The sequence below is a fragment of the Pyxicephalus adspersus genome, chromosome 9 (assembly GCF_032062135.1).
Source record: "Pyxicephalus adspersus chromosome 9, UCB_Pads_2.0, whole genome shotgun sequence".
Taxonomy (NCBI): Eukaryota; Metazoa; Chordata; class Amphibia; order Anura; family Pyxicephalidae; genus Pyxicephalus; species Pyxicephalus adspersus.
In genome coordinates, this window is record NC_092866.1 from 47,882,360 (window position 1) to 47,909,308 (window position 26,949).

The window sequence follows — 26,949 nt, forward strand, 5'->3', positions numbered from 1 at the left end:
GAGAAATAATAAAATAACTGTAAAACTTTTTATTAGTAGGCAATTCCATCTACTACTAGGTCACTTCCAATCTAGTTTGCCTGAGCCAATTTTCTTACATGTGTTCTAGGGCTATGTACACACATCTTTCACGATCCTTTCCAACGACAAACGGCTGCACCATGCATGAACGAGCACTGTACATACAGCACCGTCCTGCCCTATGGGGAGGGAGGGAAGAACAACAGAGCGGAACCCCACTGCGTTCTCTCCCCTTTACTTGTTAAGATCGTTCGTCATACATCGTCCGTGCACCTGCCAGGACGGTCGTTCAGACGATGGACGATGAGCACTGTATGCACGCAAAATTCTCATCCGATATTAGCCCTAATCCAAAAACATTGCACATGTGTACCTAGCCTAACTCTATACATGTCCAAGCTTTTATTCATAGTTATTGTGCCATTGTGTTCCACCACATCCATAAACCAACTTGGGTCCAAACCCATAGTGGTCTTCAGGTTAAAGATCTCACCTCTTGGTTGTTCCCATATGTCAGTGCTGCTATTAAAGTCCCTGTGTGATTTTGGCTTTTTGCTTAACGTCATAATCCTTCTGGAAGACACAACCCTGTAGGTTTGGTTTTTGTGCATCAGGTTTTCTTCCAGGATTTCTCTATATTTCGTGTATAGTTTGGTGGCCAAAATGCCAACTCTTGATCTAGAAGCATGAAATCTTTTTGTGCCTTCTCTAGTTGTTTAGTGAGCAGTAGTTTTCTTTTTGCCTAAAGTTATGATTGGAAAAGCACCCCGGGCAACATTTGCAGTGTACATAGAGAAAAGATTTCTAAACAGACTGCTAAGTTTATTTTATTGCAGGAGGGACATCGCCTGCAATAAAGGGTCTGTCCGGTCATATTGTTTTCCAATGTAAGTATAGTTCCACTTTAACACACATTAGAAGGATTTGATCTTGCTGTTCTCTTTCACACACATATCCAAATAAAGGCTTAAAAGACTACAGTTCCTCCAAAGGAAAAAACAGCAAACATTACCCCAGGCCAAACACTGTCAGTCTGTCACTGACCAAACAGGAGGCTTTGTACACTATGACAATATCCGTAATTATTTGTACAATCAATATTAAAGTTCTATCAGTTACAATGACAAATTAAAAGCATTCCTGTACAGACAAAAGCTTTTTTGCAATCAACAGCCTTACTTCAACGCCTTTATTTTAGTTATTCGATATGATGCTTTTTAAAAGAGACATTTCCTTAAATTATTGTATATTCATTGGAAGGGATTAGCAAACACAAAGAAATTTATCAGGGCTTGAAAGAACTGTTACAGCTTTCTCCCCTGCTAAGCTTCTGGAACCTTTCACACGTTCATTAACAAATGGCATTTGGAAACTCATTCTTAGGTCACATGTCTTCATCTGTCTACTTTATCTGGATTGATATTAAAAGAATTATTTTATTTTCCTGGGAACAGGAAGTTGTTGGTAGCTAAAATCACATTACCGAGGTATTTAAATATTTGACTTGTCCCTGTTATATATACACATTTCAGAATGATTTAGCCTGAGGTGTGGAAAACATTTCCTGGACAAACAGAACGTGTACATGAGTGCATCATATCATTCACTTTAACAAAAATCCTTTCATAAGGATATATCTGATTTACATTTCACGGATGGTATTAGCTGTAAAAGCCTCCCGTGTGTAGATATCCAAATCTGCAAAGATTGTTGTTGGGCTATATCATCCTGGATGTGATCTTGGCAGCCATAACTGAACCAGAACTGTCATTAGCAGGGACAAAAGAACAATAACAACCCTTCAGATGTTCTAAACCAGCGGTCGTCAACCGGTGGTATGCAAGAAAGTTTTGGTGGTCAGGAGAAGGACCCCTGGGGGGGCACATCAGCCAGAGCCCAGGACCATGTCCCCCACATGGATTGCAGGCTCAGGGAAATGGGCTTAGGGTTTAGACCTGCGATAGAAGAGTGGGCGAGTTCTGGCATCCTGATGTCACTATGGGGGGAAGTTTTTTCCCCTTTGAGTGACACACGGCTCCCTGCACATGCGTGGTCAGGAGCCTGTAAGTTTAGGCAACCACTGTTCTAAACCATTTCTGAACCATATTTTAAACAGTTATTTTGCCTTCCTCTGGGTCATCTGTGTATACATGTTTTTGTCTTGAATATGCAGGTTTTCTAGTATGTTTATTTCCTTAGTGGTTGAACTTGATGGACCATGGTGTGTTCACCTTTCTCAACCCATAGATTTCACCATTTGCATGCTTGTTCCATACCATTTATACATTAGTAAAACATCAGAATAAGCACTACAGCTTCATAACCTTTATCAAGCAAATCAGTAAAGAGAACAACTTATTTTTCCATGGTTCACAGATTCTTTCAATTTGAATTTTAAGGTAACCCATACCATTCCTCTTGGTATGCCATCTAACATGCCTGTGCCCATGGGCTGCTGTAAGCCTTATATGTTCCCTTTTTCATGTTACAGATCTTTAGCAATCCACGTGGTAGACTTCAATGCTGGTCAGTGAGAAGAATGTCACCCTTACAGATAGCCAAAAAGATCAATGTCACCTAAATTAATCTGAGAGGCAAAAAATGCTCTTTCCTCAAGGACCCCCTAGCAACCAGAAAACTCTGCTTGAGAAACACTGATGTGAGATTGCAGGAGAATGTTGACATGAGACAAGTAAAGTGCTTACAATAGACCTTAGGTGTACTTTTAAAGTTGCCCTGAACTCAAAAAGTTTAGGTATTGTACAAGAAACACCTAGAAATTGTCCATAAAGCAGTAGCCTGAAAAATGTACATTTTGTCATTTACAATTTCTTCTAAAACAAGTAGAAGTGTACTTCCTGTAGCAATTGGCAGAACTAAACCCTGGGGATACTAAACTGTTTTGGTTCCATCATAGCCATCACCAGCTTTTCCCTTCTTTTATTCCACTTCCTGATTTTTTTCCATCCTAATTGGTTGGACAGGGAAGGTGTAACTCCTGTACAGGTGCATGGGGATTAATTCAGTCCCAGCATCCACAAGAGAAGCCATGATTCCTGGAAATTTTGACAGCAGATAGGAAAACTTATTTGAGAAGGCACATCACTGTAGCAAGGACCTGTCTGACACCAACATTTTTAAAGTGGGATTTTAGTTAACCACTTATACTGTACTTATAGCTGTATACAGTATATGCAATGTGAGATCAGTTTAATGCCTTTGTCTTACTAATTTTGAACCGAAATTTGGTGATGTCACTACTGTGCTGCTGATGTTTTTTCTTGCTGGAGAGGAACCTACTTCTCACTTTGCAACTCCTTTATCCATGTCCATTTACCGCACCTCTCCTGCTGCATATTTATATACTCTCCCACCAACAATCAGATATGATAAATAACAATACACAGTAGGTCTGCAATAAGGAAAAGATCAGTTGCAGGGAGCAAACAGGTAATTCTAGCTCACCCCCTTTCCTTTTTTTTAACACGATTTCTACAGTTTAAGTTTTTTTAAAGATGTTTTTGTGTGGGCAGCAAGGTTGGCTCTGTTGCTAGCATGTTTCCCTTTGCAGTGCTGGGTCCCAGGTTCGAATATCAGTACAGGAGTTTGTATGTTCTCCCTATGTCTGCTTGGGTTTTTCCTGGGCACTCGAGTTCCCTCCCACATCCCAAAAGCATGCAGTTAGGTTAATTGACTTCTCAAAACTGGCCTTAGACCGTGTTAATGACATATAGCTATAGTAGGGACATTGGATTGTGAGCCCCTTTGAGAGACAGTTAGTGATATGACAGTGGACTTTGTATAGCGCTACGTAATATGTTGGCACAATATATATGAGTAAATAATAATGGTAAAATAATGTGGTGGTCTGATTTACATGTGTCATGTTAGCCAAACACAGCCAGGCCAATTAAAATCAAAACGATAAATCCTCATAATCATTTTTTTAAAGACTTGCCAGGCCAAAGTATAAACTGCACAGAACTAAATGAAAACAAGAACTGCATGTTTGCTAATCTAGTTAACTTTATTAGGAAATAAATATAAAAATACACATCACATTTAAAACAATGCCAAAACAAATTAATTTAAAATTACAAAAATATTTTTTTTACAAAATTATAAACAAAATCCGCAAAGTGAAAAAAAACTAATCTGGGGCAAGAAAAGACCCTGTTAAAAGAGCTAAACATTCCAATTGTCATTTTATTTAGTACTGGCTGGAAAGCATAAGCATGATACCAAATGCCATGGACAACAGTTTGTATTAAAAGCAGAAATGATTTTGCTTTTCACAACATTTTGCAGTAAGTAAGCAAAAAAAATTATGAACAAAAAAATAGCTAAAAAGTGTATCTTTAAAAATAGGATAAATCCTATCAGGATGTATGATATTTTCTTTACACTGGATATGTACATACTGTGTCAGCAAGTAATCGGGTCTCATGTTCACCTAGATGTAAAAGTTATGGGGTAATCTAAGCAGGTACTCTTTGTAGAATCAATTGAAGAATAAATCTGTCTGTACTCAACAGCTGTTGTGGATGATCTGGTGTACTTGTGTTTCACATACACATTAGGCCTGATTTATTGAAGCTATCCAACAGCTAAGGCTAAAATTTATAGACACAAGTGAAAGAATTGGGAAAGAATATGGAGGAATGACACAGCCCCTTCCTACTTCTGAGTATATGCTCAATCCAATGTTTTATTTAGACACTATGACCTCTTGTTTTAGAAAATGTATCATTTTGTGTCATGTGTGTACTCTATTTAAAAAACTAAAATTTTACATAAATAGCTATAAAACATAATATCAAAAAATGTTAAAAAAGTATTGATTTCAAAAGAAATGAAATATAACTGTCGGAAAACCACAATAGTGGTTGTGGGTCCATAAACCACATACATACAACTGCTTAAGGATTTATCTGTACTTACTGTAAAAAAAGCCTTCACTGGCCTATGTAGCTGCAGGTACTCTGGAGCAATACACCCTAGAAGAACACAGCAAAAGTATTGGAGTTGTTCAAATTATTCTCTCAGCAATGCAGCATACCCTAATTGCATTCCTCCATTACCGCTGGAAGGTAGCTGAGTGACTGCAGAAAGGGTTAACCAAATTGGCTGAGGAAACTTCTGTTGTCTGATAAAAGTTATCTCTTGACCATTCCTACACCAACACGAAGATTGTCTTTGGGTTTGTAGGGCATAGCTGTAGCAGGCCTACATGCCAAGCTTGAAGCTGCTCTCTTCTTCTTCTTATTTCCAGATGGGTTTTTGACATTTTCCTTTGGTGGTGGAGGCACAGGGATAGGTTTCCATGGTATTGGATTATAAAAGCTTGGTGCAGGGTAGGAACTTCCGTCATAATACCCTAAATAAATAAGAATACAATATGAGAACAGGAGACTTCAGGATGTGTGGTTTACAGTAATACGTGTGGGTGGGTGGATGAACTGGGGGGGGGGGGGGTCAGACGGCACATCTGTTTTATTATGACCTTATCAATGTATAACTGTATTACCCTTCATAGTGGTTTATTTTACATATGTGTTCTGTAACTTGTTTCTGGTGTTTTTCCCATTTTATTAAGTGTTAAGCCCCACATGGGCACAGTTAAATGTCTAAACTAAAACATATCTGTTATACAGAAACACAAAACTTTTAACCCATTCGGGCATATGAGTACATGCACCTTGCACAATACATGCGATCTGGAAAAAGATTATAAATACATAACAAATGAATTAAAATTTCTGTTTATACAATTCTCAGATATAGGCAGCTCTACAATAAATCAGAGCTGGGTAGGAGGTCGGAGGTACTACAGGTAAAACAAGAGCTAGGTAATGTCTCTGACTCCAGCCTGTGATTGGACACTGAAGGAGCAGCAGCACACAAGAAATCCTTTTGTTCATTCTGCTCATTGACACAATTTTTTTTTTTTATCCATTGATGTGTAAGTTCTTCGGGGCAGGGTCATCTTCTCCTGTGTCACTGTCTGTAATTTGAAGCCCCTATTTAATGTACAGAGTTGCATAATATGTTGGCGTTATATAAATACTGTTTATTATTATTAATAATAATAATAATAATAACGTAGGAACTTTAAAAGGCAGCTGAAGATAAACTTTCATGCATGGTTACGGAGGACCATCCCTTGTACATATCCTCTTGGCCCAAGTATGTTTTAAAGAGAACAAGCTCTTCTCACCCATCTTTTAAAAATTACACAATGAGAACACACAAATGCATAAAAACTTACCTACGTTTTACCAAAAAGAATTCTAAAGAATGTACAAAGTATTAGGCATCTTTGCTCCATTTGGAACAACCACCTCTCTCTGTTGAGTTGCAGTGAGAAATGTTATTGAACCAGCATTTTTTTTTTTTTTTTTTTAACTTCCAAGCTTCCTGTATGGAAGGCAGCAAACAGAGCATTCCAGCATCACCAGCAGGTATATTCCAGGTTCAACACATTACAGAAAAAAGGAAATGTATTGTACTTCTGCTATTTCATTGTTTGTATTTAAAACTAAAGTAGTAAGTAGGTCGTCCGTACTGCATTGATTCATCACAAGGTTACTTTTACAGTAATGTTTTTGAGTGTGCCTTTAGAACTTTAAATGAAACTAAACCCTTGTTTCAAAAAAATGCGATCAGCCAGGTCCTTTATTGAGGACTTCTGCAAGAAAATAACCTTACCTGCCTGACTACAAGTTTTTTTAAAAATACACTCACCTGTCACTACCCTTTTCTTTTTATTTCTCCCCCTGGTTTTGATCGTCGGCTATCTTAACTGGCCATGCAGGGATGATGCCTGCAAGAGAGTTCATTTCCAGCAGTTGGGATGTGCCAGGTATCCCCAGCATCCATTCTTTGACAGAAGAATACAGCAATCAGGAGGTCCGTCTGTTTTATTGAAGAAGGGACATTGCCTGACCCTTTCTACAATAACGGCCTTTCTGACTGCATACCTTAGTTATACTTCAAGTAACCTTATTTTTGTATTTGTATATAGTCTCTTGTTGTTATCTTAGCAATATATGCAAACCAATTGACATATGATTAACCAAACCAGACTATTCTATTTAAACCAAAAGCATGCACTACATACCACTGTCTGATTAATACTGTAGAATAGACTACAGATTCAAAAACATGAACCTATGGGGTCTATTTGTAAAGAAGTGAATCTGACATTAGCAGAAAAAAATCCCTGGTGGAGAATCAATCGCTGTCATTAAACACATGAACCTTGAGCATTCTTTACCAGGAAATGTTTCAGTGAATGTCTGATTCACTACTTTTATAAGGAGACCCGTATGCGTCCGTAACTGGATTTGAAATTTATCTCTTCCGTGCACCATGGGGAAAATGGGCATGTTAAAGTGATCTGATTTTGTATATTCATATCTGACAGATCATTTAATCTGTAAAAAGTAAGTGTTAATAAATATTTTGTATATGGATGTGCATGGTTAACCAATCTCTTTATAAAAATAAATAAAATTGTATAGATTTGTATAGTTTTCCATTTAAATGTTGTCTTTGGAACAAAATGATTTATTTATATCCTGTCTGTAGTCCTTTGGGTGAACCATGAAGGTTATCTATCTGTCAATCCCATGGGATAAGTGTGACAAAATACACATGCCACAGAAAGAACCCGAAGTTTGCCTCTCCAGGAATATAGGGCCTATGAGCCAGTGACCTGTGACTATCGCAGTTCCCGAATACAGATGCCTAGACATTGGTTGACAGCAGGAATGTGTGAAGCTCACAATGTCAGTATGTTTCTGCTATAAGGACACAGCAACCAAATGGTTCAGAGGAACCCTGAGAGCAAGCTCTGGCATATGTTATGTACAGGGGAGGGGAGTGTTTTCAGACAGCAATGAAAACTGTCAGCACTTTATGAGCTTCCAACAAAGGTATGAAAAGCATGCCTGGCCTGTCTCCACTCTAGAAAGGCAGTAAATGTATTTACCATACAGAAAACACCATTATTGTATAGGTTGTAAAATGTTAAATGGGGAAAAAAGTACATTTGTTTTCATGCTTATAAAAAAAATCTTAAAAAGTTTCCGACACTTCTGGGATGAAATGAAAAGGAAAATTTGTATTAAAATTCAGCACTTATCAAACAGAGTTTTATAAGCAGTCGAGTTGTATCAGGGTGCCAGGAGAAAACAAAAGTCCCCTCATTAAAATGCTATGGAACATAACAATGCCTTATAGTACTTACATTTCACACTTGGCAGATCCAAGGCATGGGGATACAATGGTAGGGGCAAAGCAAATCAGCCCTTCGAATAATAACTGTGGCTAGTAGTATAGGAAGAGGGGTTGCAGAAGTCACAGTTTTGACCAGGCCTCTTCATGACCACTTTCTGCCATCCAGAAAAAAATAATTTATTTGTCTGCATGGTTGGAATCTGAACCATTGACCCACGTGAGAGTACCTTACTCCATCTTGCCAATGCCAACCAATAACTCGTCCATCCGACAGTGCCACTTCCAGGGCCAGCCTTGTCTCTGAGACCCGGCCCCTGTTGGACTCTACCTTGTTTCTCCACAGTCTCTTGTATGCGCCGCTTTTCTTTTTAACAGCCAGAAAGCACTATGTATTCACCATGGATGTTCACCATCCTGTCCAGTGCCGTCATCCACTTTTTTTCAGGGTTGGCCAAACTTTTATATATTGTTAAATATGGGATGAAAGTTACTTTTAATATTGTATGATTGGGAAGGTCAATATTGCAGAATAGGACAGGCAATGTCCCCTCTGCAATAATGTGACTTGCCTGTCTGATTGTACCAGGCTTCTGGCAAAAAAGCTGAGCTGCACATGTTGCCAGGAAACTTTGCATTCCCAGTTTCATATTTGTGTGCCGGGATAATGTATGGTTATATCATCCCAGCACGGCCTAACAAGATAGCCAAAGATAATCAGGAAAGAATAGAATAGAAGGAAAATAAGGCGTTGCTGGAACACGGACAGGTAAGTTGGCAGGCTGGGGGAGATACCCCACTGGAAAGGTACAGTAGATTTTTGGTTCCTTGGAGCCAAGCTTAATTGAAAACTACAGGAGGGTCCGTTATCTATGGAGCTGTCTTATGGAAATATAAGAGAATGTTATATTTAAGGAAAACTGTTGTTTGTTGCTGCAGAGAAAAGTAACAAACTCACTTTATTGCTCATCTTCCCCCACCAAGCAGCACATACACATGTTTCTATTACTGCTCCTGTATCTATGATAGGCCCCAAACAGTAAAGAAGGGAGAGCAAATTACATGCTCCTTTCAACTGTAAAGTAACTTAAGAGCATGGCAGCATACTTTAAAAAAAAAGGTATATGGAGAGGGTACAATTAAAGAGAACCTGTCGTTTTGCATTGCACTTTTGCTGGACTAGAACAACTGAGCGGCCAACCCACAATACTAGATTCACCCTGCAGATGGTGCTGTATGTGCAAAAAGTTTCCTGCTCCAGGAGAAAACGTGTATAGGAAGCAACCAATGGCATTTTTATGCTACACAACAAAACTAGTAACATACCTGTTAGTTTCCCATTGACATAGCCATAGCTGTTTAAAGTTGGCGGTGGCTTGTTTTTAGCTTGTTCCAGCCAATCCTTAAATATCTGCTCAGCTTTTTCTTTCTTAGCTCTCTGCTCAGCTAGACGTTTCTCGGCTTCTTCCTATAAAAAAAAAAAAAAAAGACATAAGAACCCAATTACCTCCTCATTACCTCTGCCCTCATTCACCTTTCCATAAAGACTCCGCAAAGGGTACCAGAATCCTAGACGCCTCCTTAATAAATATTGAACAGTCTGAAAAAATAAAGTATGCCGAGAGGTCCTACATCTCTTTCATCTTCTGATGCAGAATGCCATTTGAATGTGCCATGTACTATTTGTAATGGCCTCTTAATGCGGGAGGCACTGTGCTCTGCAAAACTGCAAAGACAGGCCTGTATCCGATCACGGCACAGTTCATTAAAAAATATAGGCTGCTCTGCAGTCTCCCCTGGGCCCTTTACCTCAGCAAGGTTTGTTATTTGTGATTTTACAAATGTTCCATAAATGTATTTATGGAACTTATTAATATCCTCTACTTTTCCAGGAGGGATTGTAATTCAGGGCTTCAAAAATGTGCTTTGCCCACAAAATGGTTAAAGTGTAAATAGTATGGGTCTTCCGGAAAGGTTTGTTCACTCACCACAGAAGAAAATTACATTTTAATTAGCGCTCAAGGGCTTTCATTCGTGGAACAGCACTACCTGCTTAGCAAGAAACTATTTTCAGCTCTAACCACAGTTAACAATTTTATTTAGAAAAAGACTAAACACAGCTAAAAATAAAAGTTCCGCAAAATTCAGGTGCAGAGAAATAAAAAATGTGGAGCATGAAAAAATAGGTGACAGCAATTTCAAAGGGAAATACTGATAAAACTTAAAACAAGAAATTCTGTCTCCATGGGTTATTATAAACATGAAAAAAATAAAAGGATAGCGAGTTCTTTAACTCTTTCAGGATATCAGTTGTTCTGATTTTGAAAACTAAAAACCTTTTGGTATTTGTTGTATAGGCTGGATCAGAAGGCATTCAACTGCATTTTTCGTTAGGAAAAGAAAAACTTAAAAATGGTGGAAACCCTTAATATAATTTTTAGGTCCCCAGGGAATCCCTTTTTTAATTACTATATCCACAGATCACAGTATATTAGGATGGTGACCAGTGAGAAGAATGGTTCTTACATTGCTGGTCGTTGGGAAGAATATCACCCTTACAGATAGCCAAAAAGCCATTGGTGTCACTTAACCTGACACAAATTGCTCATTGCTCAAGAAACCCCTAACAACCTCTGGAGGAACCCTAGTTGAGAAACACTGAACTAACTAAATTTAAACTAAACCAAATCTAACTAAATGGTCACATGTATGTATGTATAGAGAAAAGAAATTATATTTTTATATATTCATATACACAATGTGCAGGGCATAAAAACATACCTTTTCTTTGCGTTTTCTCTCCTGCTCCTCCGTTTTCTTTTTATTTAACCATTCTTGATATTTTTCTTTGCTCCTCTCTTGTATGGAACTTTTTCGTTGTTCTTGTAGTTCCTTCTCCTGCTTTTCTTTTAGAAGTTTTTCTTCCTTTTCCTTTCTTTCCTAATTGGGATATGCAATAGAATAAAAAAACTTTTTGATTTCCTGTAAACTTTAAAAGATCAAATTAAAGTATCCCATAACATCCTAACCATCAGAGTATGATCCACCAATGTCTCCACTGTACTTGTCTTTAATTAATTGTCTAGAGCAGCCTTTCTCGACCATGGAAATAACTTGCAGGTCTTTAGGGATGCCCTGCTATGATTACTGCATCCACAGCTCACAATAGGAAATTTTTCTTACATTGCTGGCAAGTGGGGGAAATCTCACCCTTACAGATAACCAAAAAGATCATCACAAACTGCTCATTGTCCAAAAATCTCCCAACAACCTCTAGAAGAACCCTGGAGTTCCATGATACCCTGAATGGGAAACACTGGTCTACATAAACCCAGCTTGTTCATTTAGATTGAATGTGGTATTTGGAGCACCATTAAATCTTAATGAGTGCACTTAAACACCAGCAGTTCCGACATTTAAAATAATGAGACAGTGGCTTCTATTTAAAGAGGGACAATGCTCTGTCCCGGTCTCCTAAATGTGCTCCTACATCCTTACCATCATATCATCGTAAGGAAGTTGTGCTTTTTAATACACATTACACAGGCATGGTGCTCTGGTATTATCATCAGTAACCCCTAGCTAAAAAAAAAAAAAAAAAGTCATGCATCCATCACTGAAGTGCATGCAGCCAGGAATTGTCTGCAGTAGATCAGCAGTTGGCAAATATCAAAGGTTAAAACAAGGAAAATATTTATTATATTTATCCAAAGGGCATCAATAATTGAAATGTAGTGGTGAGTCTACATTTGCTTTCATTCAAGAAACTGTGAAAATTCAATGATAAATGTTACAAAGCTAAATGTAAAAAAACAAAACAGAACATTAACAAAGAAAAAAAAAGGAATTTCTTTCCAAACAGCAAAAAGGAAATTAGGTTTTCCTCTGTGCAATCCATGTTCCAAAGGGCATATTTAAATAATTGTCTTTGGATGCCCTGCACGCTATTTTGCACTTCCCCTCTGCCCCCGGACGGAAAGAGTGAAGAGAAATAAATACAAAATTACATAAAAGGGAAAAAAGGCAATTCATTCAGCCTCGTTCAATTTGACTTCTTTATCCTGAATCCGTAGCAGCTATTGCATGTCTCTGCGTAATCCCTTGCTTCCTATTTTATTTGTTCTGCTTTATTTTCAGTGGAGCCAGAACTATTGCATGACATAGACTGAAGCTTCTGATTTGCTAATTATACCCTTCGCAAATGGCCCCACCAGTTTCTTGGAGCCACATTTACTAATAGCTGCAATAGGAGACTGGCTGCGTGCCAGGGCTAGATAATTGCAGTCCTTTTATTGTCACACTGTACTCTCCCTGCTTCATACCTCTACAAGAGCTATGTGGGAACACCTGGCACATTTTATATGCAATCTGAAAGACATATAAAACAATCTTTCACATACAAAAAAAAAAAAAATTATAGGCAACAGAGCTTCCAAGATGGATTTCCATATTAAAATCGTCATAATCCTTTAATAACAGGTTTTTAAAACAATGCCCAACTATTACTCATGCAGTCAGCTCTAGTAAAGGATCCTGTGTATTGAAGTTATGAGTCTGGGGACAAAAAGTTGAAGATTTTTTAATGGCTGTGAGCTATGGCTGCGAGGATGCTATGCAAACCAAAAAAGAACACCCAGGCTTAGTGGAGAAAAAACAACAACTTCATGGGGCGGTAGTTGGATATGTTTCCTTGCAGCATTTCCTTGATTAACTGCCGACGAGTTGCTTAGCTAGACGGAACCTGTTCTCCCCAAAAACCAAGTAGTGGGTTAATTGGCTGCTTCCTAGATAGAAAAGTCCTAAATCACCCACAGCATATTCAAAGTTTCGATCTGTTTGTTCACAAGTGGAGATGTGACAAGTCACTGTACAAAAGCACTGACTCTGTGAATAAGCTCCACTGCGGTACTAATTTCTTTTTCTTTGCTGTGGCTTGTCATCGCCACTTTTGAACGAATCTATGATGTGCGGCTTTGAACTGTATATCAAGTGAAATGCGTTTAGGGACCTAGAACAAGGCTGCATGTGAATACTGTAGAAAGGGACAGAGAAGTGGAGCATTTGTAGTGCTGCCATTAAAACCTAGATCCCAGGACCAAACTTAGCCAGCATCCATATACCTTGGCTACCTTGACAATAGCTCCATAAGTTATTTGCCTACCCAAATTATTTTAGAGTCTGTATTCTTAAAGACATAAAAGGTTTTATTCAACACACTGCTGTAATAAATACCCCATAGTTTACTGGCCATTTAATCGGCTGTAATAATAATGACACAATTGGGAACCAAACAGACTAGAACCATTAATTAGTGTCCCCCCCCCGATCCCTTTTAGCTGGGCGACCACCCAGCACTTTTCAGTAACCACCTGGCTGGTTTTTGGTGGTTACTAAAGAGTTCAGTCACACTACAGAGGCTGCAACTGCCTACAATTTCTACCCAACCGCCTTAAAAAAAAAAAAAAAAGTCTTGGTTGAACGTTGCATTGATAATGATAATTTGTAATTGTTGCTCAGAATGATAGTTAGTAATAAGTAGCACTGTACAGAAAATCTGTACAGAAACTGTGGCCTGTCCTATAAGGTGGGGAAAAGGAATGACAAGCAGGAGGTGGCCTGCTGTGAGTACTACAATGGTCCACATTAGTGGTCCGTCGTTTAGTCACTAGGTTTTTGCCCAGGAACCACAAGTTATTGTCTCTTTATCAGACATGTGGGTGACTGCAGCATTCTACTGCAGGCTTAACTTCGCTCCCAGCTAAGCGGGAGTGGTTGGGAACCACTTTGTGAACCAGTTTGCATGTGGCTGTGGTGCAGGTTATGAAAGCAAGTTGCTTTTGGCCACGGCATTGCTTTTCTTCCTCTTGAGGACCCACTAAACCATAAGACAATGCAGTTGTCAAACTCTGTAGTTGACAGCATATAAGCTGAAGAGGGGCGGCTAGGAGCGGCTAACGTCTGCATTTTTCTATGGCAAGTCTGGAAGGGTCCTAAGTGTGAGACCAGTGCAGTCAGTGATAGTTCAGATTCGAAACAAGGTACCAGGGTGGAATGCAGATTAACGTTTCCCTTGCATGGGGCATTGCGCTGAGGAATTTTAATCTGAAGATTGAGGTCAGAAATGGTTTAATGAAAACCGATCAGGATTTGGTTTATCCAAAATCTGAATATTTAGTCCTAAATAATACCTGTACTAGTTATTAAAATGTTATGTGTGTCTGCTTATTTATCACCTTAGATCACTTTCAAGTAAACCAATCCAAATATGAAAGTGGACTTCCATCTGAGATTGGTAATTACATGGCTGTCTGTGGCTCAAATACATTAAAGTGTAGAGGTTAGAAAGCCTGAATGAGGTCAGAAGGGTCTCCATTTGCCTTCTGTATACCATTAGGCAGAATTATCTTCACTTCTTGTCCTGAAGACACAACAGGGAGGTATGGCACTTTCTTCTTTACACAGACGGAAATCATCTTTTAGACAGATGTAAGATTTACCTTCTATATCTGTTTTGATGACAACTTTATTCTGAACTGTAGGGAATGTTTAAAACTATCCTTTCAGTTGGACTTCCCCCACAACCAACACACTTATGACTACTTTCCTCATCTCTCACTCCGGCAGGCTATTTTCATTTTGTGCTACTGCTCCCCTAAGCCACTTCTGTTCTTTGCTCCTTTGGTCCAGGCACTCATACCATGTACAATGCAGGACCAACATTCCCTGAGTTTTGCAAAGAAAGTAAAAGTACTAAATAGGGGTAGACGGGTGGTATAATGCAAGGTATAAGGTAATTAAAATTGATGTTTGATGATACCCTAGCTGAAAAAGAGCATCTAACCTTGGCAGTTCAGTGAATGCCAGACTACAAGGGTAGTTTCCACAGGGCAGAAAAACCAAGTTCCTGACCCTATCAGACAGGGCAATGCTACAAAATCTCAATCTCAGGAATGAATGGACAAATATATATCTTTGACAGTGCTCCTACTTATGTATTTCATCTGTGTATTAGCTGTTTGCGTATTTAACGTTAATGCTTACTGCACAAGAAATTCCGAAAGAATACACACACAAAAGTATAGAGAGAGAAGAAGAGAAATAGATGAGGGAGGGAGAGAAAGATAGAAGAGAGATAGGGAAAAAAAGGAAAGAAGAGAAGAGAAGAAGAAAGAGAGGAAAAGAGGACACGAAGAGAGAAAAGAGGAAAATAAGAGGAGAGAAAAGTGGGGGGAGAAGAGAAGAGAAGAAAAGAGAAAAGAGAGAAGAGAAGAGAAGAGAAGAGAAGAGAAGAGAAGAGAAGAGAAGAGAGGGAGAAGAGAAGAAATAAAAAAAAGAGAGGAGAGAAAGGAAAGGAGAAAAAAAAGAAGCCAGGAGAGAAAAGAGAGAAGAGAAAGGAATGGAGAAGAGATAAAAGAAAGGAGAATAGAGGAAGGAGGAGAGAAAAGAGGAGAGAGCACATAAACCTTGCAAAGTGACACACGAGGGTACTATGACATCATATATTTGTCCACTATTGAAGGATAACACTTCCACAGAAATTTCTTATAACGTGCTTAGTGCAGACTGCCGAACCATCATTTACAGCAAATTAACTGTACGTAAGAGCCAACAGAAATTACAGCACTTTCATGAGAAAGTGACAGCACATAAATCTAGCCAAGTGATAGATATTTACAAGCTGGATTCAATAGCCGCATGGCTGAATCATGGAAAAAACAGACAGAAATTCCATTCCGACAGGTCATTTGTAAAACATAGACGTCTTGGTGTTTGCTTGTGCTGTTTGCTGGACGTGATTGCTCATTGTTCGCATATGATCTATGTGTACTTGCAGGAGCTGAATTGTGTACATTGTGTGGATTTAACATGGCCTTTTTAATTTCTTCTGACAATACTTGAACCACATGCAAGTTTTTGCTTGCAGCTCCTAATTTTCTGAGCAGTTATACAATATACAGGTAAATCACAATCAGGGCATTAGGTAAACTTGAATTAGTAGATATTTGACTTTTAGTAGAAAAAATAAGTCATTGGGTATATGCAATCATTAAAAATAAAATGTGTGTAACTTGAATTACAAAATATATTGCAGTTAAAGCAGCCACCACATAAGGACCGGTAGGCTGCAATATATTAAATTTATGTTTTTAAAATTCAGGTATCTTTTAAATATGAACTCGATCAGATAAAAATACACATATGAACAGTTTTTATATTCGTTAATAAACCTGTATATCTATTTCAATGCAAGAAGTGAAAGCACCAGAATTTGTCTTAACAATTGCAGTACCTCTACAGTAGAACTCGGAAAGAGGGAGAAGCAGTACAAGGAGCCAATCAGGCGCTGTAGTGTAAGAAGGTGCTTATAGAATGGGAAAGAAGATTGCTAGGGAAATTGACTTCTGCAGGGGGCAACCCCAGTAAAAAGGTGCATAATACAGAGTATGTTACCGGTTTTTAGTTTTATATAAATAACATTTATTTTATTCAAACCTCAAGTTCTACTTTAACATAGGGCACCACCATAAAAATTTAAATAGCAAGCTGGAGTTTCTAGTAAATGACTTTTTGCTCTTACAGACAGAAAATCCAAAAGTGCCAACAACAGTGAAGAATGTCCCTGCAAGTAAACCTGGAGATAAGGTGACTCAGTTACATTGTGCTTCAGTATTCTCCCCAGAATTTTTTATAAGCTGTGTTGGAAGAAGTTGTAGGTGGATGGTGGCCGCTGTATTGTGACACGACTTTTCAGTAACCACCCAAAAACAGCCAGGTGGTTATTGAAAAGTGCCGGGTGGTGCACCCAGATAAAAGAGACTGTGGAAAACACCGTGCTTGCCATATGCTGGATTGAAGAAGTAAATAGTAAGTAATAAAAATGTATAAGTACAACTAAAAAGTTTTGGCACAAAGTTCAATATCACTCAAATGAAATAAATGTTCCACCAAGGTTAGTATTAGTTTCTAAAAAATATGGCACAACCCAAATTGTTCATCATGCACGTATCTAAATCGTTTCAGTAATTTATTATGCATGGTCTATGCACTGAAAAGTAACAATGGCTGGAGTTAATGCATAACTCAATTACTATTCTGAGCCTGCATCTGGCACACACATCAATACTATTGTTTCCACTAACACATGACAGGCTGGGCCTGACTTAGAAAGTGGTCACACCTTTACATACCAAGGTTGTGTTTGAACACGCACGACACAGCTCAGAATACTGGAGATACGGTACATTCTATTCTTATAATTATGTAAAAAATCAGCCAGTAAAAATATCTAAGGCGATTCTGTAGATTTTCCTAGTTGGATAATAGATTTTTGTTTTTTTGAAAGCAGACCTAGAGTAATAAACAACACACACTCAATTTTAACAATCCTGTCCTAAAGGTATAACTATAAAAAAAGCAGGAAATTGCTCAGGGTACCTGTGCTGGATGGTCATGTGACCAAATGCAAAGGCTTTGGGTCCAATAATTCTAACAAAAGGAAGTATTAGTGACCTTCAGGCAGAGTCACCGAATGGCCGGTTGTGTTTGACAGCCCTTTTCCAAGCCCCTTTATGTTAGATCATTATTGTGCTTTCCAATACCAGTATTCATTCTGACTTGGGGCAGGTTCAGACCTAGGGATCCAATGCAGCTCTCAAGCTGGTGGCACCCTGCCTGCCATTGGGTCACGCCATACCACAGCATTGCGCCAGCATCTGCACAGCTGGCGGCAGTAAGTGGAACTAGAACTGTTCACTGCAGAACCCTATTCATTCTCTATGGATCTGCCACCAAGAAAAGGTTTGTGTAGTGTCCCTGGGGAGTAACAGTACTGCCCCCCACCCTACCCCAAAAATGTTGGAATGGGTAGGCAGCAAAGGAGGGTGGATTTGGAAGTCAGTGTTTCTTGACAAAATAAAAGTAAAAAGTTAACTATATACAACAGACACATATCTTAGATTTTCAAGCCATCAGTATGTGGGTTGGTCACTAGACGTTGCTTACCTGGTAGGATTAGGGGGTGGAGGAAACTAATATACTAATGATCCTTGGCACAGACACATCTAATAAGTAAGCCCAAGCACCAAGTTTTTACCTGCTCTTGTTTTTTCCGCACCCACTCCTTGTGTTGTTCTTCTGCCAGTCGTTTTTGAAGCTCTTTTTTCTCTTGAGCTTTTCTCTTTTCTTCTTCTTGTCTCATTTCCTGGGCAACACAAGGCAGACATTGTAATTAATGAGGCCTAAAACTGAGACATTTGTTACACAGCAAAGTATTTAGCACAGACACTGAATATACAAAACAGGAAGAAATTAGATGAAATAACAAACAAATGAAGTAAAAAATGCAATCTGGAGGAAACATTGTGCCAGCTTTATAATAAGGTGATATTCCAGCTGTGTGAGCTTCCAGGATCTGCAGAGGAACTCTTTTTTTTTTTATATATTCCTTTTATTTGTTAAAGGGGACCTTCCAGGGTAAACAAGTCGACTTTTCTGCCAGCCCCTAACACAAATGGTATCTGTTGACTAAAGCTAGGTGACTAAAGTTCACTCTTACATGGAAAAGCAGAAGCTGGCAGAAAAACAGACCTCTGGTTTGTCACGGAAGGTCCAGTGAGCGTGACCTGGCTTTTTTAACCAGGGCTTATTCTTCAAATGTCTCTTGTGGCACTGTGGAGCCATTTGGGTGCTAGACCCCGAGTCCTATCCCCAAGTCAAGAATAAACCTTACTTTCTGACACCAACCACTGAACTTTTACATTCTTTAGAAATTCAGACTTTGTACTGTCAAATGTCACAATGAAGGAAGCTGAGATAAAGTGAACCTTTGCTTTGCCCTTAAAGAGCAAAATCATCAGGTTTACCTAACTTCCCCTCCACCCAAAAGTAAATTCTAAACCCCTGGACTCCAAAGAGGAAAAAAGTTCTCAGTCTTGCTCCAGGTACAGTTTTAAGAGAATGAAGAGTGTTTCCACATTTTTTATGTATTTAGGAGAAATGAGATGATAGAGATGAAATATCACAATAAGTATTTACCTTTTATAGCCAGCAGATGCTTGGGTCTTTTACTCAATTATTATTATTATTACACAATATTTATATAGCTCCAACATATTAAACAGCGTTGACATGGTCATATCACAAACTGTCCCTCAAAGGGGCTCACTAATGTATAGATTCAGATTATTACTTTACTACAAACCTAAATGCAGGATCTCAGGTTCCTGCAGCTGAATGACTCAGAAAGACACACCACCTCTCCTCCAAATAAAGATGGTTCCCTTTACATCTTCAATCTGGTGGATCAGCAGACATGTGCAGAACTAATGCCGGGTTTTCTTAGTAGATATGCTAGCATAGTTAAATGTTACAGGTAAAGGCAAGATTTAAAGGCACACTCAATCACTTATTCGCCTCTGCTATTAGGTGGTAAAACCTCAAGATCCAGCAAATCTAATGAGTGAAAACTCAAGTCTGCCCAGGACAAGGCTGCACTCCCAGGTGGTTGCTGTCCCTACAACACTGCAAAAGTACAGGCACCTTTTTATAGAATGTGTCCCAGAAGGAAGGCTGGTAGTTCATTGTACTCCATAGCTGTACCTCCAGCATTACGTAAAAGAAGAAGATTGCAAAAAAACAGTGGGTATGTGAAAAGGGCAGGATGAAACCAAAAACTAAATCCTATAATTATTTCATCACATGTCTACATTAAATGGCAATTCTTTAGGACAACATCACATAAAAAAGTTGTGTTTTAAGGATCTCCACCCATAGTAGACTCCAAGTTGGCTATCACTTTCATCCTGCGAACTTCATTGTTTGCACTGCATAGTATGTTTTTCCAAAAACAGTTCCACCTTGGCCCTGTCAAGCATGCAAATATTGATCTTCATTCACCTCTATGAATGGTTCTTTACTCCATAGAAAGTAACTCAGATCAAGATGTGCAGTATCAGTCTGGGGTTTTGGAGTTATTGGAACAGGAGGTAAAAAAAACTGGAAATATGTGAAAAGAAGCCTAACTTGCAATCTGCTGGTTGATTACAAGAATAATATTATTATACAATTTCATATTTATTTTACTCAAAATAGGGAAAAAAACAACTGCATGCTGCAAGATGTGGTAAAGATTTTTATTGTCTACAATTTGGACAAAAGTGATTCCCAGATACCTTTTCCCTCCTGTTGGTTATCTGCTCTTTCCAAAAAAACAGATTGAAAATATTTTTAAATGTTAGGTCATATTTACCTCCAATATTTTCCTCTGCAGTTCAATACGACATTGTTTTTCCTTGTTAAGTAACCATGTCTCCCAAGGAGAAAGGTGCATATCTGCTAGAGAACGTTCAATTACCGAGGTGCTTTTACTTTTATCCAAGTTCAGGTCACTATAAGAGATCAGTTGGTGACATATTAACATTACATTTTATACTGCATAGCCAAAATAATGTATATGTTTTATATATTGAAAGTATATCTCAAGCTAAGCTTAAACAAGAACCTGCTAACCGATGTAACTGCAGGCAGCGTGGCTCAATTCATCCTCAATGTTCACAGCAGAAGCACTAAAGATCTAAACCCACTATACCAGAGGTGGGCAAACTTTTTGGCTCAGGGCCACAATGAGTTTTCCAATTTGACAAATAGACCTGGGCAAGTATCAGATGGATAGAGGGTGTTTGTATGAACCGATATAAATTATGTGTAAAAGCCATTACCTAAAAGTAACAGAAAACTTGTATTCAATTTAATTTCAATTCATTAATCCCTTGCATGTGATGAGGTTATGAGTGAGGAAGTCATTAGTAAGTCATTGGAGGAGCGAAGAGAGCGGCTAAGGGAGTATTTTTCTATCAGGTCAGGAAGTGGGACATGAGCTGTGTACCATGGTTATTTCTGCTAACCTATATCAGGGTAACACAGCATGGTCAAAGGAGTAGCTTAAAGATCTTTGTGCTGTATATTTTAAAGACTTATTACTCAGCTGCACCTGCAGCTACAGAGATCAGTGGGGGCTTGTTGTACAGATTAATTATAAGGCTTGGTTATGTGTAACTAAATAATTTATTGCCAAATCCTTTTTACACTTCTAATATAACTTATAAATATTACCCAGGACACTTTGTTTCAGAGTAATCCTCCAGTATCTTTGAATGTGAGTCACGGCCATCATTCTCAGTCTCAAAACTGTCAAGGTAGATGGGAGATAAGGAATATGGGGAATCTTCTGTGTTGCCAACATCAAAGCTCTTTGAGCGTGTCATTAAGGATTCTGTCTTGGAGTGTTTTTGAGGGGTGGAATGGGAACGGCCGCCCTCTGGAGATCGGGTACCACTGCTACTGCAAGACATAACTGAATGCCCAACTCCCTAAAAGAAAATAGAAAGACAGATTATAAAATAGTATGCAAACACAGGAAGCAATTTCTAGAGTGGCATGTCATACTCCAATGAAAAGTATGGGTAAAACCCATTCTGTCCCATTACATCTGTAAAAGCACAAACCAACTTAAAGTGCAAAAAACCCTAATACATTGCTCAGCTTCTTTTTTTGAATTGCGTTTTTTTATGCAGACTTCTTTTGCCTTTTTTTGAACATAGTGATCCAACCAGTACCAGGTTCTCTGGAACTCCTGTCCCATAGGTGACCACACTACCCCAGTAAAAGCCACTGTAATTGCGTTTTCACCCTACAACTCCCTACAGTACAAACTGATGTGTTAATGAACAGCTCCCCAGCATGTTTCATCGACATACTTGTGACCATGCACTTCAATGTGGCTACAGCATCATGACCATCCATCGAACCTGACAGATAGCTGGCCATCTCATCAGTTACTGTATGGTTAATATTACAAAGCTGCAACATACTGAAAAGCAAGTTGCGAGAGGCAGAGACCCATGGATCATTTTGCATCTCCAATTTTTTTTTTTGTTAACTTGGCACATGCCAGGTTCTAGAAACAGTAAAACTGGCAGGAACAGAAGTGGAACTGGCAGTATGGTGGCTCAGTGGTTAGCACCAGGTTCAACTCCCAGCCAGGAGACTCTCAACCTGCATGGAATTTGCAGGTTGTCCCCCATGATTGCATGTGTTTCCTCCAGGCACTCCAGTTTCCTCCCACATCCAAAAAACATGCAGTTAGGTTAACTGGCTTCCCAAAATTGACCGTATTAAAGTCATATGACTATGGTAGGGACATTAGATTGTGACCTTCTTTGAGGAACAGCTAGTGACATGACTATGGACATTGTAAAGCAATGCGTAATATGTCGGCGCTTTATAAATACTGTATAATATTAATAATACAGAAGTCACATTGTCTTTGATCAGTGTCTCTCAATCGGCGTACCGACTTTTTTGAATATCTGTAAAAGAATGACATTCTTTCTCCTAACCAGCAATTTAGGAGGCCGTCTGCCCACCATGTACTGTGAGCTGTGAATACAGTAATTATTAGAGGTTCCCTAAAGACTTGAAAATCATTTCAAGGGTTCCCTCGAGTAAAAATAATAGAGAAACACTGCTCTAGAGCTTGGCATGTATACGTGAATTATCTTGTTTCCAGAACATGGTATGAGCACAGGAGATCCACTGCCTCTAGAAACTGGTTCTGTTCTAGGTGCCTGGAACATAAGAGACTTGGAGTGGAATGGTTAACATTGAAACAAATCTTTTTTTTCTTTATACAAGTGGTTGATAGTGGAAGCGTTGTCACATGCAGTGCCTCAAGATAGTTTGCCACCCCTGCCATCTTTTTGAATTGGAACCACTTGGCATCACTTCTACAGGCAGTTTTAGGTGATTTCAAATCAAGAAAAAAAGAAAAAGACTGCTCTGCTAAACGCCTGAAAATGCCTTCTGGTTACCACTCCTGATCTCCTAGATGATGCCAGTAGGTGCCTGGGAATGATAAATACCTGTAGCACATTTTTCTCTGGCTAGTCTAAACATACTCTGAGGACCCTTTGATGGCAAACAATGCGGCGGGCTGCACAGCAATTTGCATTGCAGGCAAAAAGATTTGCATGCTGCTGCATTGCAGATCTTCAGCTTACAGCCACGCAGACAAAAGTGGCATGTGGATTTTGCAAACTACATTGCTATCTGCTGCAGCTGCATGCAAATAAAGGGTCTCAACCTCTGCCATTCACTTGAATGGAAGCAACTGGGATCGTAGTGGTGTCCATGGCAGATCACAATGGGTCAATAATGGCCTTAGGCTTAGCCACTGAGGGTATTATCAGGCACTGAGGGTATTATCAGGCACCAGGTAGGAAGGGGTGAAGGTTGGGCACGTAGAAAGGAGGTAAAGGGGCATTATGTGATAGAACATCAGCTATACACTACATATGGCATTGATTCTAATAATGCACAATAATATTGTGTGAGTGAATATGTCAGGGGCTGTACAATGTGAGCTCCACTGGCACAGCAAACATAATACCAACACCATAAGACCTGCAGTACAGAGACACTCTCTAGCTACAGCCTTGCCAGGCCTAGCTTGGTAGAGAACATTGCGCTACAGCTCATCAAAAAGGAAACAGATATAATAATACAGTCCCTGCCCGTACTATACCTCACAAATGTCTGCCTACCCGGTATTAACGGAGAGACCGAATCTTCCTTCACACAAATCCAACCGAAGCCAGTATTCAAGATGGCCGCGCCGGACAGCAATCCCGTCATCCACAGCGCCACCCGGCCAATCATAGCGCACGCTTTCTGGGATTGTTGTAGCCCCGCCTGGCGTTGCCAACACAGACCGGGAACGGTCCTCGTCGGTCTCCTTGGCAACGCTTGATACTTTGTATCTGTAGCTTCCTTAAAGCTTGTGGCTGCAGCTGTCAACGGCTATGCATTGAATAGAATGGCTGGGCGGGCTGAGCAGGGAACTTCCCACCCTTCCAGCCTCTGCTACAGTCCTAATACTGAAATAAAACACAGGACTACCAGCTATTATTGTTATTAATATTATTATTAATAAACAGTATTTATATAGCGCAAACATATCACACAGCGCAGTACATTAAATAGGGGTTGCAAATGACAGACAAATGCAGACGCGGGAGGAGGAGAGGACCCTGCACAGAAGAGCTTACAATCTAAGAGCTATCTTTAGTTTTCAAGGACACTTTTATTTTGGAAATGTGTGTGGTGGTCACTATAATCAACCTACCTTCTACCATACATTGTTTTTATGTTCATTATTTGTAATCAGTTGAATTTTTTCAGATCTGCAATTTAAAACCCCACATTATAGCGCTCCCAGGCGCACTGCAAAATGCTGCTATGCAGCCAGGTGAAGCAAAACACGTTGCAGGCAATCAGATTTGCAGGTTACAAATATGCCAGCGACAACCATTCAACCAAAAGCAACATATCTCCTTTGGAAACCTTGCTGTGATCAGCCTCAGCCAACGGCAAGAAATGGTTCTCAACCTCACCCATTCACTTGGGATTGCAGTTTTCATCAGAATGTATCTGAAATGGTCCGAAATCTAATGCCACATAATAGAGAATAGTTCTTTCTGGTTTGCAAAGTGCAGTTTATCTTTCCCTAGTGCATAACAAATTGCAGCTATAAGTGCATAACAAATTGCAGCTATAAGCCCAGGAGAGGCAAATTGCACCATGGGCAACCAGATTTACATGCAGTTGAAGCTGCAGCACAAATCTGGAACAACTACATGCTTTTGCAAATTGCAGCTGTTAAAAAATGGTTCCCAACCTCACACATTTATTTGAATGGGAGAAATTAAGACCATGGCTGGAGCCCACAGTAGAACACTGCAGCTCACCATGGGTCTGAAATGGCTCTAATACCAAGTAAAAAGCTTTGATCAATATTCCATTGAAAACAATCACTTATAGCAGGTGAGAAAGAATTATACAACATGTTTCAGGGGTTAAGACCCGCTCCATCAGGGCCTGGAATGTTAAGGACCCTAAATAGGAACTTTCCACAAAACAAATTCAATAAGAGGTGTGGTCCTGTTTTAGCAAATACAGAAAAAAATTAGGAGCATACTTGTACAGAAGAATTATTTGTTCTCCATGTGTATTGATCATCATTACAATGTCATATTGATAAAATGGTGATTAGACTCATCAGTGGCCATCAGTGCTTTAATTACAAATGAAACTGTCTATCAAATTTGGAAGTAAAGTACACAGCCCTGAGTCTGTGTAAGCCACATTTTAAAGAGGAAATTATGTAAAAAGTGGCAATTAAGATGTTGGAAACCAATGTCACTGATCATTGGGGCCTATGGCTTTTGCCATGATTGAAGTGATGAATGCTATCTGGCAAGCTTTAAAGTGGTGAACAGTATGATCTCCACTTGGGAGAATTGGGTGATAGTGGTCAATTAGGTGATCGTGGTAAAACCACCAGTAGAAAGTACTGATTGCCCTTAACTGGTAACTATGTATATGAGCTGATCACCACTTTTTATGAATGGGGATCCATTGTGAATAGTAACACTCTTTGTCTTCAGTCTTCGGCTCTGGAACACCGGCCTTGTGAAGAATGCCATTCAGATTCCTTAACGAGATACTGTGACATGCCAGTGTTGGAGCATCAAGTAGAGTTGGCCATCCTGGTCAGGACTCTGCAAGGAGTTTGTATGTTCTCCATGTGTCTGTGAGGGTTTCCTCCAGGTACCCTGGATCCTCCTACTGCGCAGGTGCAGGGTTTACATCGTCCTATGAATGAAGAGGATCACCACCATCACGGTTCCACGGTGGTGAAGATGGTGGCTCTCTAGAATCCCTAGACCTGTCATCACTGCAAGGCAACTGCACAGGCTAAGTACTGTATGTGCCGTAATCAACAAGTATGCAGCTAATACTTTCTGATTATTACAGAAGCCACCCATCAGCGAGTTTAGTTCCATTTCATTTTTTTTATAGGTGAGAGGGTGATGAGAAAAACAAAATGTTATGGCTATCATCGGAACAAGAATAAAAAATGATTCTGCAAATGGGGACAGTTGTTCTGTCATCATAGAGCAGTATTTCTTGACCTTTGTAACATGAGGAACCCTTGCAATAACCTTCAAGTCTTTATGGAATCCCTGCTATAATCAATATATCTACAGCTCACAATACATTAGTGTGGTGGTCAGTTGGAAGAATGCCTCCTAAATTGCTGGCCAGTGGTTAGAATGCCAAGATTATAGATCATTGGTGTCACCTAAACTGACCTGAGGGGCACAAATTGCTCATTGCTAGCAACCTCTGGAGAGACCTTGATTGAGAAACCCCGTAAAGCTGCGTACACACTTCCAATTTTTATCGTTCAAAATGAACGACGAACGATCGATTGGGCAAAAATCGTTCGTAAAAAAAGTAACCAACGACGCCGACGAACGAGGAAAGTCGTTGGAAATGAACGACCGGACCGGCGGATCGGATTGGACGACGATCGTTGACCATCGTTCGTGTGTACGATGGTTCATTGATCGTCCATGGTCTGAGCATGCGTGATGAACGAACGTTCCTGTGGTGCACGTAACTTCCTGTATCGTTCAAACGATCGCATCTATTGTGTGTACAATATCTACGAACGATCGTGTCGTTATCTGTATGTACAGGATCGGTGCTATACGATCGTTCGCAGATATCGTGCAGGATCGTTCGTCGTTCGTTTACCAACGATAATAATTGGAAGTGTGTACGTAGCTT

The 26,949-nt window shown here is 39.4% G+C and overlaps 1 protein-coding gene across 2 annotated transcripts; it reads right to left on the reverse strand.

Annotated features, from left to right (window-relative positions):
• Window positions 1–4,029: 4,029 nt before the first annotated feature.
• On the reverse strand, window positions 4,030–23,968 carry CCDC34 (coiled-coil domain containing 34). Of its 2 annotated transcripts, none has more exons than XM_072421831.1 (7): window positions 23,859–23,968; window positions 21,370–21,626; window positions 20,507–20,645; window positions 18,353–18,460; window positions 11,041–11,199; window positions 9,586–9,727; window positions 4,030–5,398 (listed from the first exon to the last, which is right to left on the reverse strand). In XM_072421831.1, the coding sequence occupies exons 2-7, from the start codon at window positions 21,606–21,608 to the stop codon at window positions 5,178–5,180; spliced, it is 1,008 nt and encodes a 335-aa protein (XP_072277932.1). In that variant the 5' UTR covers window positions 21,609–21,626; window positions 23,859–23,968; the 3' UTR covers window positions 4,030–5,177. The 2 variants fall into 2 exon arrangements, with proteins under 2 accessions (XP_072277932.1, XP_072277933.1); XM_072421832.1 differs by having other exon boundaries at window positions 23,840–23,934.
• Window positions 23,969–26,949: the final 2,981 nt, after the last annotated feature.